At 35.5% G+C, this 13,829-nt stretch overlaps 1 protein-coding gene across 1 annotated transcript in view; it reads left to right on the top strand.

Moving 5' to 3' along the window:
• Positions 1-13,829, top strand: part of ASCC3 (activating signal cointegrator 1 complex subunit 3) — a 336,770-nt gene that overhangs the window by 234,952 nt on the left and 87,989 nt on the right. Inside the window, exons 31-33 of the mRNA XM_058566571.1 lie at positions 12,342-12,479; positions 12,567-12,687; positions 13,641-13,773. Coding sequence (XP_058422554.1) covers positions 12,342-12,479; positions 12,567-12,687; positions 13,641-13,773 — 392 coding nt within the window. The remainder of the gene's footprint in view (positions 1-12,341; positions 12,480-12,566; positions 12,688-13,640; positions 13,774-13,829) is intronic.

Below are 13,829 nucleotides of genomic sequence, written 5' to 3' on the forward strand. Positions count from 1 at the left end.
ATCAGAATCATTCAGCAGTTGAATGGCCTTAAGTCAGCAGTGTCCCTAGATATGGAGGTGGAGGAGGAGGAGAGGGGAAGAGGGAGGAAGGAAAGCGAGGGCAAGTAGGAAGAGGGTGGATCCAGAGAATATAACTAGGAAGAATATATGTGCTCCATATTATTTCTAGGCAAAGGCAAAATGTGTTATCCATCTATCTTCATAACCCAGTAGAGTCTCAAAGTAACGTATTAGGAAGCAGAAAGACCCCTGCCACGTGTATCATTGATGTGAAATTATTCTGCAGCATGAGGAAACCCCAGAAGTAATACCCTTTCATATTTGCCATTATTGAGCCTTCCTGCAGTGATTTCAAAAGTTTGTGGGCATATGCTGCCATGTCACTTGGATTCTCAGTTTGACAGCCACCACTTCCACCATTAACCTCAAACATTGTTGTGTTTTTGCATCACTCTCTCAAGCTTCAAGTCCAGGACAGAAACATCTGAATGCCTGAGCTTCAGTCTCTAACAAGCAGCAGAAAGAGGGACTGTCTTCCCCTTTTTGGGCTCTATTGTAGGAGGAGATGTTCAGATATTGGCTGTCTGTAAACAGCAGAGGTCTGCTACAGTCCTTTAGCTTCTCAAACTCATTCATACACCATTCTCTCCATACCTACACTTTAAAAAAACTTTTCTCCTAACAGTGCAGTTCTCCTTCACATAACCAAAATCCACTCATCCCTTCCCAAGGGAGACAACTGAAAATTTCATCATTGGCTCCATTAGTTCTAGATCCCTTAGTTATGTCCAGTCACCCTCTGGTTCTTTTGCAATCCCTTCTCAATATTCTCTAGCTGGTGGACTAAATTATAAAGTTACCCACAGCCAACACATGCTGTATTCAACAGTGGAGGATAGGGGGAAGAGAGAGAAATGAAATTAGTTAAAATGTATAAAATATGTTAGTTAAAATATGTTAGTGTATATATGAGATAGCAAGGAAGCAAGGGTAGAGGCTACAGTATTTGTTTCTGCAACTGATCAGGAGGACAAGCAGATATTTGTGATTTATTTTCTCTACCGTCTGTCACCTGTACACTTCTTCTTCAACCAGCCCCTAAGCCAATTAAGATGCTTTATCCAGTGGAGTAACCAAAACCCACGTTCCTGAGACATTGGAAATTGGTTTTTTATATATGCTTAATAGATAGTGTTTTAAAAATCTTTGATTAATTTTTCAGATGGATACAGTAGCGTGAAAAGGTTTCTCTGGGGTCCATCCAAATTTTTCCCTCCTTTTATTGTGTAGCAACAGCCCAGTTTCTTCATCAGGATCAGTCACCCAGGCTACACTGTGGCCACATTTTACGTGTTCACCCATTAGCATGAAAGTCACAAGTGGTCATGTGGCTGTTTCAGCTTCCAAGTACATTTTTACATCCCTTGGATATTAAACCTCCAAACTGGCAGAGCTAGACTTATAGGGAAAGGAAACAAAAATTTTCCAAGTGGTTTATTAGCTATGATTGCGAAAGACATCCTCACACATTGACTACTTGGAACTGTATATTCATTCTGGCAGTGAGAGAAATATTATCGTTTAATGATTACTAGTTTAGGGCATACACCTCATCCTACAAGATAGCACCCCAACCTTGCCCAAGTAATGTCTCTCAGCTGCCACTCTGAGTCATTAATCTACAAAACCAGCTCTTTCTGGGTGATAAGGGACTGGTGCCTCCCGCAGCCTCCCCATTGTCTTAATCTTTCTCCATGAAGTGAGTTCCTCAGTCAGAAACATTATTGTGTGGGATAGCATGATGATATATAAGGCATATAAAGTAATCCTATTATTGAGGCTACTGGCAGAACCTGATGGTCAGGAAAAGAGAATCAAAATCCAAAGTAAGTGTCTATTCTAGACATCATCTCAAATAGATGCCCCCTCCATGAGAGAAAGAGTTGATATAATCTCCTTACCATCAGATAGCTATCTGTCCCATGGTTAAGGTACTTCATAATGGACCCAGGGTCGTTTGCACTGGCAGCATATTAGTCACTGAGCAGTGGCAATAGCTGGGTCTGCCTGAGGAAGGGAAAGTCTGTGTTTAGTCCATGCACGGTTTTCATCTCTTGCACCGTGGCACCACTTAGTACATGAACCCATTGCACAAAGTACTGGTGTCTGGGAAGGAGACTGCCAGATATCCTCAGAGGTGGTCATTTTGCCCACTTGACTATTAACAGCATTTTCCACACTGCTGTTAACTTTTTGGTAAACATGTTCATGGAATATAGGTAGTCTTTTATTCTGGGATCATTCTAAAAGTTCATCCATATAAAACGTTTGCCTTTCTTGCCATCTGTCCTCCAATAGCACTCTTACCAACCTCCTAACCATTTGACTGATGCACTAATTGCAGAACAAAGTGTGGGTCGTCAACTCACATTATCTCTACTTTGTAGTAAAGTAGCAGGGAAATACTTGACATATCGCTTTTACACTTTTCCTTAGAGTCATCCCTGAAAGGGGCCAAAACACCACATCAGTGTACTTTATATGGTCCCGCCATCTTGTTCAAAGCCATTTGGAATTTGGAATTTTTTTTTCCTTAGTCAACTTGACATAAGAAATATCTCATGAGGCCTAGGTAGGTTGAAGTAGGGATAGTATGGCAGGAATAGGCACACACATGGAGTGCTCATGAATTACCTTCATCCTTCAGGTCCTTTCATTTCTACTAATGATGAGCTGCTGCTAGGCACACCCGAATATATAGCTAGTAGATCAGATAACATCCAATTCATGATCAGCAGCTTTAGTTGCAAGCTTACCTGGTATCACATAGTCAGGCATTCAGTCTTCTTTCTCTCCCCACCTCAAAAATATCCTTAAAAATAATAATCCTTGAACTTAAATCAATAGGCAGCTCTTACCAGAATTGTAAAGTATTCATTCATTTAACATATATTTATTGAATGTCTACAACTTACCAAGCACTGTGTTAGCCAACTAATCCCAATTTTCAGGGAGCTTTAGTGAAGAAGACAGAAATTTTTTAAAATATGTACGGTTAAACAAATAAATTAATATCAAATTATGAAAACTGCTATGAGAGAAACCACTAAGAAATGAAATGAAATAAGGGGATGGGAGGCTTCTTCAAATAGAATGGTCAGGGAACACTTCTCTAAGGAAATGCCATTTAAGCTGAGAACCAAAGCATAAGAATGAGCTAGCTACACCAAAAGAGAAGATAACAGCCTTTCAGGTACCATGGGAAGAGCGTGTTCAAGGAACTGAGAGAAGATCAGTTCGGCTGGAGCAGAATAAGCTAGGAGGAGAGTAGCACAAGTTAAGTTTGAGGGATAGGAAGAAGCCAGCTCACGCAAGGCCTTAGACCCGTGGTTAAGGAGTTTGGATTTTTATTCTGTGTACTATGGGAAGACAGTCATTGATTCATTTATTAAGCAGACATTTATTGAGCTCCTCTGTGAGTTAGGTAAAGTGTCTGCCCTTATGGAATTAACATTGTAGATAGATATAAGGGTGTATGTCAAATTGTGATAATTCCTACGGAAAACAAAATAAGCAGAGTAAAGGGAATAGGGAGTGCTGTGGGTGGTAATGGAATATTGTACATTATTATAGATAGAAAGGTCCATCTGATGAGGGTACCTTTGAACAGAGAACTTAAAGGAAGCAAACCAAGCAGATATCTAAGGGAAGGGTATTCCTGGGCATTAAAAAGTTTTAAGCTAGACAAATTACATACTCCCATTTACATTTTAAGATCGCTTTTGCTGCTTAGTGAAAAATGGATTCAAGTGGAAATAAGCATGGAATTAATGATGGTAATGACCTACGGTGGTGACAATGGGAATTAAACAATATGTTTTGGACTAGATTCAGTAGGACTTTCTTATAGATGAGAAATGGAGGTTGAGAAAAAGAAAAGAATCAAGAATGAGTCCCAAGTTATTAACTCTAAACTTCTGGGTAAATAATGGTGTCATTTACTGAAATGAGGAGAGCTGAGAGTGTGGGATGGAGAGGAAGGAGAAGACAGATTTGAACTAAAAAAAAAAAAAAAGTTATGTTTTGGACATGTTAATTCGTATGTCCAAGACTTTCACGTGGAGATTATGAGGCAGTTAGATGTAAGTCTGTAAAACTCACAGAGGATATGAGATGAACACATGAACTTGGGAGCATCAGCATAGAAGCAGCCTCTAAACCCAGATGAGCATGAGACCCTCAGACGGAGAGTGGAGAACCAGAGGGAAGGCCTTGAGAGACTCTGTCATCGTGAGCTTAGTTAGAAAATGAGGAGCTGGCAAAGTGCACTGATCACTGAAAAGTGATGCCAGTGAGGAAAGACAGTGTCCTCAAATACTACAGAAGAGTGAGTTTCATGAAGGAAGGAGTGCTTGGCTACATCAAATGTTAATGGGAGTTGAGTGAGATGAGAGCAGAGAAATACCCATGGGATTTAGCACTTAGACGTCCCAGATGAACTTGGCAAGCAGAGTTGGTGACATGTTGTGACCAGAAGCCAGTTTGGAATGAGTTGAGGAGTAAATGGGTGGGGGTGGAAGGAAATGGAAGCAAATAGGATATACAAATCCTTCTAGAAGCTTTGCTGTGTAATTTAATTGATGTTATAATTTAGCACCTAACAATTATGGTCTGTTGGCTTCTGCTAGATAGTCTGCAGTCTGGTCCCACATGCAAGGGTGAACGGTGCTAGGATCTAGAATCTGGATAGTTGCAAACCTGCACTAAAAGATAAAAGAGCAGAGGGAACACCCTTTCTTCTGAGTTTGCTGGTTAAAAGCTCAGAATACTGCCCTTATTTCGTCACTCACACCTTGGATGAGATGCCATATCTGGGGTGGGAAAGCAGAACCGTGGCTGAAGATTAGACTTTAGTCTTGCTTACATTCTCCTCTTCATCTCCTCTATGTATCTTGCCACTTAGCCACAGGGATACCCCTTTCTTCCTGCACACTGTTAAATAAGGTCACATAGCTAAAAGAAGAGCACATCAAAGAGAGTTAGCTACAGTCATGCGTTGCTTAACGATGGGAATGCATTCTGAGAAATGCATCATTAGGCAAGTTTGTCATTGTGCAGACATCATAGAGTGTACTTACACAAACCCAAAAGGTATAGCCTACTACACCCCTAGGCTATATGGTACTGATCTTATGGGACCACCATTGTATATGCGGTCCATCGTTAGCCAAAATGTCATTATGTGGTGCATGACTGTATTCTATTTTGTCCTTAGAAGTAGGAATGAATTAGACAGAATTATGCAAGACCCTATGCTCTACAGTCTGCAGTAGACCAGAAGGTAAATGGGGGGAAAAGAATCTGAAGCAGGAGAAGGAATAGTTTTCTGACTGGAGCAAGATATGGAAGGAATCCAGATGGAGGTAACATGAAAATCAGAGGAGTATGGAAGATAAGAGTTCCTTGGAACAACAGTATAGTTAAACCTTGTTGATTCAAATTCATTGGGTAGAAGTTTTGTCTAAATCACATAGAGCATTATTAAAGATGTGCTAATTATAATTTACACAGTGCTTCAAAGTGAATTCATCAAAAACTGTGTAGCATGTGTGCACAAGAGGAGCACTTTCATGAAAAATAAGATTAGTGTTATTTTCACAAGCTTAATACTGAACGATGTTTTAGATGCTTGAAAACTTTATCATTTTAAGGTAAACATAACTCATTTAACCCCATTACAGGTAAAGCCTTAATAGACTTATGAAGATGAACTATAGTCTAGCTTTACTCAAAATCATCACAAGTTTAGATGTGGTGGAGTTTTTACTAATGACATTTTATCATAGTTTTCTTTGAGTCATTTGCATTTTCATTCAACATATATCTATTGCCTTCTTCCTATAGGTAAGAAGTTAGCATCAGGCTTTGAAGATGGACTTTGAGGTTGTTGAAAATCAGAAATTAAATTGAGTTAATGCTGAGTAACCACGTCATTTTCAACTCGAAAGATGTGTTTTTTTAAATCAAACTAAAATAGATTTAGCTCATAATACAAAAGTCTCACCCCAAGTGCTTTCTATTTTGAACAGGCCTCAGACCTCTTAATAACTGATCAATAAAGAAACTATGAGGTTAAGAATATTAAATGTCAAAACAGACATTATCTACGTATTTGCTGAGCATCGGACATTTGAACTCAGTTGGGCCTCATGGAATATTTGTGTAATTAAGAGCAGCTATGAGATAGGAGGCTGTTCTGGTTTATTTTGCCTTAGTTGACATCATGCATGTCCTATTGAAGAGAGAGATAAAGCTCTTATTAGGCTTAATAATAATTGATATTTTTATAGAATGCTTTAGAGTTCACTGAAGGCTTATCTCATTTAATCATGAGTTCTGGGAGGGTTGTTCTTGTTATCCCAATTTTACAGATGCAAAAACTGAAACTTAGAAGAATTAAGTGATTGGCCCAATAGCACAAAGCAAGTAAGTAGAGCTTGGGAACTCAAAACCAGGCTGGCTGGCTCAAAGCTTGTGTTCCTTTACTCTGCCACACAGTCAGTGGAATCATTGACAGCACACTGATAGAGAAGATGGAATAGTCCAAGTGAAGAGATGTGTGAATTGACAGAGACAGAAATACAGGAAAGACAGAGAAAAGTCAGTAGCTAAATATCAAACACAAGCAACCAATAAGAGCTGTGCTATTTTCAATCATGAGAGGTGATATTTTAGTTTAGAAAAGAAGATAATTTTAGATATTCTTCATTTTTAGGCATAGGAGTAGAAGTACTCAAATAATAAGGAATAAATAGGTTTGCAAATCATCTGCATAGAGTTTCCCAGCTGTGTGAGACTAGTACATTACTCATTATTTCTAAACTCACTCTTTTTTTTGCATACAGTCTAAAACAATGAGTCCCAGCCTTAAGCCAAGTGAATGACATCATTACTTTAAGTAGTTATTTGAAGTAACCTTCTTGTTCAGGTGGTGATTAGAGGGTGGCATTGTGGTTGAGAGCATGGCTGGAGCCAGGCTTTCTGGGTTCAATACTGACTGTCCGTTACACACTGTGTGACCTTGGTGGGGTGTTTAACCCCTGAACCTCATTCCTTCGTCTGTGAATGGATAATAATAATCCTATCTTCACAGGATTGTTGTGAGGATTAAATGCATTAATACATTTAATGTACTTAGAACAGCCCTGGAGCACAGTTAAATGTTCAGTAAATGTTAACTGTTATTACTTTTATAGTATAGCAACGTTGAATAATACCTTATATAGACAGGTAGGTTCTTTTTGCTGAAAGCTCTGTGGTAAAATTGATCTTATTTTTATAATCTTCTGCTTGTGATCCCTCACAAATTTAATTCATATTAGTATAGTATTTCTTCATTTAAAACTATGCTACTTTAGAAAATTAATTTTATAGTGTCCATTTCATCAGCTTTCTCTTCATTTTAAACGTTTTTCAGTATATGGAAATGCTCTCCAAGTACTCGTTGGAACCTGAGCCCCCAAAAATGGAAATAAGCATAAAGTGTATATTCAAAAATAAATAGGAAGAACTTACACTGGGATTTCCTGTCAAATAACATAGTGAATTAAATTAGAAACATTAATAAGGGAAAATCTTTAATATCTTACCATACAGCCTAGTTTTGATACTGCTATCAAGAATCAGGCCCAGCTAAAAAGCAAACTTTGCAAATAGTATTGTGTTTATTTAGCAGACGTAGCAAAGATTTATATGTTATTGCTTAGATTTCATTTATATATTTCACATATAATTGAATATTTAATCACATATAAATATATTAACAGTATGGTGAATTATTTTGAGGTATGGTTGTTTGGGATTTTAGAGGGGGCAGCAAGAAATTATGCTCTGATGAATACTGTTAAAGTTTGGAAACTTACTATCTTTAATTGATTTATTTTATTTTTTTCTTTCTTTCCTATTAGTAGATCAAGAGAATGTTCTAAAGTGTTTCTTTCATTTTCGTTTTTTCCCCTTTAGTCCATGGGGTTTACCATAGAGAAATGTATTTTAAGAAATTAACTCTTAGTAATTATGAGGACATGTTTTAACTTGATTTAACATCTGTACCAGATGTGATATATTTAATTATTTTTGTGAAAAAAGAAGTCTTTGTAACTTTCATTATTCTTCTGTATGGTGCATCTTTTATTGAGCATTTTAGACAATTGATAAGCATTATTCAGTGGCATATGGTCTGAGTCTGATGTGCTTTGAAAAGAGCACAGAGTTCTGATAATGAGGATTCTGTGAAAATGGGAAAACCAGCACAACAGATATGCTTTGAGAAAGTATGGGTTTTTAGCATCTTGAAACAATATATCACACTCAAAGGGACAGAATCGGGCTGCACAATCTGTTAGCTCATTCTTGTCCAATCTGGTCTCCTCCTTTCTTTTGGAGCCAGCATTGTCATCAACTCACTGAATTATATTCTGACTGGAATGTATTTCAGGCACAGAGTAATGTATCTACTTAAATGGAATCCTATCTTTCTACAAAAGCTTTTTGAGTATAATAAATTTAAAATATAAAAAAAAATTCTATTAAGTTAAAGTAAATGGTTCAACAGTTTACATATGTGCGTCCTCCCCCACCACCCTAGAAAAAGACCACTACTTAGAAGAAAAAGACCACTACTTAGAAGGTCTGTTTTTCTTTTATTTATAATATTGAATAATTTTTTTGGTTAACTATCAATAGTCAGACATATTTCAAAGACTGTTTATTAGAAAGATACCTATACATTACAAGTGTTAGTTGAACAGAAATGAGCTGTGGAATTAAAACTTCTTCTATCAAAGTGTTTTAATTATTATGACTATTCTTTTTAAAATTCTATAGTAGCCTTTCTTAACAAGACGTAAGTTAAGCCTTAATGGCCTAAGGCCTCCACTGTATGTAATAAATGAACTTTTCTCCTACCATCCAGAATGGTATTAGCTCTCCTTGGAAAAATTAAGAGGATGGTAATTCAAATATTTTTTGTGGGGGTTAATTCTCTTACGGAACCTGGATTGAGAAAGGCGGCTCTGTAGTAGTCAAGATCACTGAACTTTTAACCTTTGATTTGAAAGTTACTGGGTGTGTAAATGAATTGGGTGTTACATTAGAGCTATATTACTTTATGTAAAGGATTAAATGTGACAAACTTTGTAAAGTGATAAGCATAATGCCTGACACATAAGAAATACTCAGTAAATAATATGTTATTGTGTTTTAAGCTTTCATTATCCTAAGTTCCTGAAAATTTTTGCTTGTATTATGATGTTTCAATCAAGATGAAACTTGTTTTTAAGTGCAGTAATAAAGATGTACATAATTTAATCAAAAATTTATATTTTCAAATTTAAACAGGCAGTCCTAGTAGTATTTTATGCTTAATGATTGAGTAACAATACTATAAATTTTGCTTTTTTATGATGTTCAAATAACTCACAATTCATGCACAGTAACCATGTAATAAATGAAGTTGTGTTTTGTGATTGTCCTCATGAGGATTTTAGGTCTTTGCCAGTTCGGATAGGCGAATAGTTCTCTTTAGTGCATTGATTTATGTGAAAGTGGGGGCAGGGGGAATGAGAAACAGCTAGCCTTCTCTGTTGTGAACAGACAGAATATTAATGCCTAACCAAACCTCAGGCCATAGGATTCTTTAGCTTTTGTATGGTAAATGGTACATTACTCTTTGGATATGATTGGCATTGCCATGGAACACTATAAGTTATACGAGTTATAAAAATAGACTGTTATTTAAGCTATGAAACTGAAAAAAAATCCCTGAAATTAATTGTCAGAGCAAGAATATCAGTGAATTAATATTAATAGTGTAAATTGAAGATATTGTATGCAGTGAACTATTGAACAAAAAAATGGATAATAGGCTGTCGCTTGGGAATGGCTAACATAAAATTTATGAGACAAGACAAGCACCTCTCTTTATGGCATGCATTTGTAGTCAGCTTATTCAGTGCTAATTTTAAAGGTAAAGTGGATATGTGTTAATACATTTTCATACTCTTGCTTAACAGTTTATAAAGTAAAGAATGCAGGAATGTCAGGTGACCATACTGTGACTATGAAACAGAGTGAACTGTTTATACATTGCATTCAGTTCAGGGAAAGTTGTCAAATACCATTTCTGATGTGTATGTCATTAAAATGTTACCTAGTCTATGCAATGCTTTTTATATTAATAAGTATTATAAAGCCAAACTTCATCTTCTTGATTTTTGAATTATTGGTATGAAACAATTGGTTCCCACATAAAAAAACTTAGAAAAATTTTCTGACCATTGCAAATAATATGAGTAAGAATGGAAGCAGTTGGAGGGCTTCATTATATGGATGTGTTTGTCTTGTGCATTTTTACTAAACTTCAGTAGCCAACTAAAGTTTCTCTAGATGGAGATTTTGTGAGCTACTTACTGGTTTATGCACTGCCATGAGAGTTAGTGTATTGCAAGTATACATGTGTACATTAAAGGTGATTAACAGTAGAAGGAAAAAAGGAAATGACATCTGAAGACAATGTCAGTTTTTCATACTTCTTTCTGAGTCTTCAGGCGGGTAATAATTATACAGGTACCTATTTCCAAGTTCCTCCTCCACTGTTGTTTGTTGGTAGAATATGGTAGTGAAGCTATAGATGCAACGAAAATATGTCCTTCTTTTAAATGCTCATATATTCTCAAACCACTCGATCTCTGCATTACTCCCTCATGGAGTTGCCGAAAAAGAACCTGGTGTCATCCTCCACTTTAAGGACCAGTAGAGGTCTATTATTAAAGAGAAAGACATTGGGCTTTCTATTTAGTTCTTTACTAGGAGTAAGTTTTGTAAGAAAATAAGATTTGTTGCTGCTGGCCATAAAATCTGTTTTGCATTAAGTATTTTCCATGTAGAATGGAAAGTGATAGAATATTCAGAGATTATTTATAAAATATGAGTTTCAGAAACTGTTTAGACATATGAAAATTTAGGAAGCTAAACTGAAGCTGTAAGTGAAATCTGTTTTAAAATGCAAAAACTGGACTGTATAAGAATTCTGAATATAATAAAGTTAGCATTTAAAATAAGTGAGGTAAGGAATTATTTAACCAATACTGCTAAAATAATTGATTAATTAAGAAAAATAAACTTAGATTTCTGTCATACTTTCTATTACAAGATAAATTACATGTTAATTATTTAAATGTAAAAAATAAAACTATAACATAAATTGAAGAAATAGTAACTATGTATTTGATCTCAAGATAGGAAAAGTTTTCTAAGCAACAAATACATAAGGGACCAATTTAAAAATTTAAGTCCATAAAGTTAAATAAATAAATAAGAGGCCAGCACAGTGGTGTAGCGGTTAAGTGCACGCGCTCTGCTGTGGTGGCCCGGGGTTCGGATCCCGGGCACACACCAACGCACTGATTGTCAAGCCATGCTGTGGCGGCATCCCATATAATGTGGAGGAAGATGGACACGGATGTTAGCCCAGGGCCAGTCTTCCCAGGGCTGATCTTCCTCACAATAAATAAATAAATAAATAAAATGAAGTACAAATAAAAAACTGGATGGAAGTATTATAGCATATGATGGACAAAGGATGGGCACCCTTAATACCCCCTAAAAAGCTATTACAAACCAATAAGAAAAAAGACTGTGACATCCACTTTGAAAAATGAGAAGATAATTTACAAAAATAATCGAGTAAATATGAAAAGTATTTAAATGCATAATTGATCAAATAAAGAGAAGTAAACAAAATACACCAGTTTGATTTTTTAAATGAAGAAACTGAAGCTCAAATAAGTTGTGTGACATGTCCTGGGTCACTAAGTTCCCACTAAGTGGGAAAGCCTAAATTTTAATGATTTCTATCTATCTGGTGGGATTATGACTGATTTTTTTCACTAGTTTTTGTTCATATTTTCTAAAGTTTTAGCACTGAGCCAAAAAGAACTCTTTTCTATAACAAGAGACAAACAGAAACATTGAAACGTTTTAGGCAACATTGCATCCGTTTAAATAGTTGTTACTCATTAAGGGGATATTCCATTTATTCACAGATTTTTTTTCCTTGATGTATAAAAATAAGATGGATAACATTTAAACTTTAATTTGTTTAAACTATACATTCTCACTAAGTAGTTGTTCTTTTCAGTTAACTGTAATCATAACTGTAGATAGGGCTTATATTTTTATGCCTATATAATATAAAAAGCAAAAAACAAAATTAAATAGTCTTAAAATGAAAATTTTAAAGCTAATGCACTTACATCTTGTGATTGTGTTTTTCTTTGCAGATGGAGAACATCATTGGAACGCTAAGAGATTCCAACCTGAAGCTGACACTTGCTTTCGGCATAGGAATGCATCATGCTGGTCTACATGAGAGAGACCGAAAAACAGTAGAGGAACTATTTGTAAACTGTAAAGTTCAGGTACTTTTTTTTCCACTAATAGGTATTTAAATGTAACTTAAAAGCTTTGTTTTAGTTAGATATAAGATATTATCTTTTATTTTTTAGGTTCTTATTGCTACAAGTACATTAGCCTGGGGTGTAAACTTTCCAGCTCATTTAGTAATTATTAAGGGAACAGAATACTATGATGGAAAAACAAGACGTTATGTGGATTTTCCCATTACAGGTAATTTTTAAAATTTACAGATACATTAAGCTTCTATTTTAGCCTTAATAATTCTAATTCACGTGATTTAAATTTTAGAGACTTGGTCACATTTAAACATATAATGAACAAATTTTAAGTTTTTGTTTCTAGTGCAAATATTCAAAGTATTGAGCTGGTTTTTTTACTTTTACTTACCCAGTTTGTTGATAAATCTCAAAAGCATAACTAATGGTTTAAAATTCATAAATAGATAAAAGTACTGGTTACTAGCTACTAGTGACTTAATAAATTATAGTGAAACATTATAATGTTTAATTTTAAATCTGTTTCACTAGAAGTGATACTTCCTTGAGTCTTCTATAATAAATTGCTTGTTGCTACAATTTGTACATGAACGTTCTATTCACATACTTTAAAATTTGATAAAAGCGTTTTCAGTGAGTTCTGGAAAGGGAAATATACTCAGGGTGTATTTCCACTCAATGAACACATGTAAAAACTGTATCATTTCTAAATCATTACTTACCTCAGAGATTCCTGTGGTATAAAGAAAGAAATTTTATACCATGTGTGAGAGGTGGACGGGGCCTAGATGGACCCATTATTCATGGGGGAAAATAATCAAATGAATCTGCTGAAGAGATTTTCCTATGTTTGTTTTCTTTTTCGTGTTTAATTAAAATAGTAGTAACTCTTAAACAGCATTTTTAAGCATCTAACTAAAGGAACCTTTCATGTTTCTTACTTTTACGAACCGTAGGAGAGACCCTTTTGAGGACTCAATTTTCTATCGTAGTGAATTGATTAATTATTAGGGAACTCAATCATAGGCATCAGAGATAGCACACATGCTCTTAAAATATTCTCTTTCCTTTGTTGTTTTGTTGTCTTGTTGAAACATACCTTAATCAGTAAATATACATTATGCTATATGCCATATTGCAGAATACCTCTTGTTCTCTTTTTTATAGACGTACTGCAGATGATGGGGCGTGCTGGGAGGCCTCAGTTTGATGACCAAGGCAAAGCTGTAATTCTGGTTCATGATATAAAGAAAGACTTTTACAAAAAATTTCTTTATGAACCTTTCCCAGTAGAATCAAGGTAAATTTTGCTATAAATTAATTTAAATGGATTCATGTCATAGCAAGTTAATATTT

The sequence above is a fragment of the Diceros bicornis genome, chromosome 23 (assembly GCF_020826845.1).
Source record: "Diceros bicornis minor isolate mBicDic1 chromosome 23, mDicBic1.mat.cur, whole genome shotgun sequence".
Taxonomy (NCBI): domain Eukaryota; kingdom Metazoa; phylum Chordata; class Mammalia; order Perissodactyla; family Rhinocerotidae; genus Diceros; species Diceros bicornis.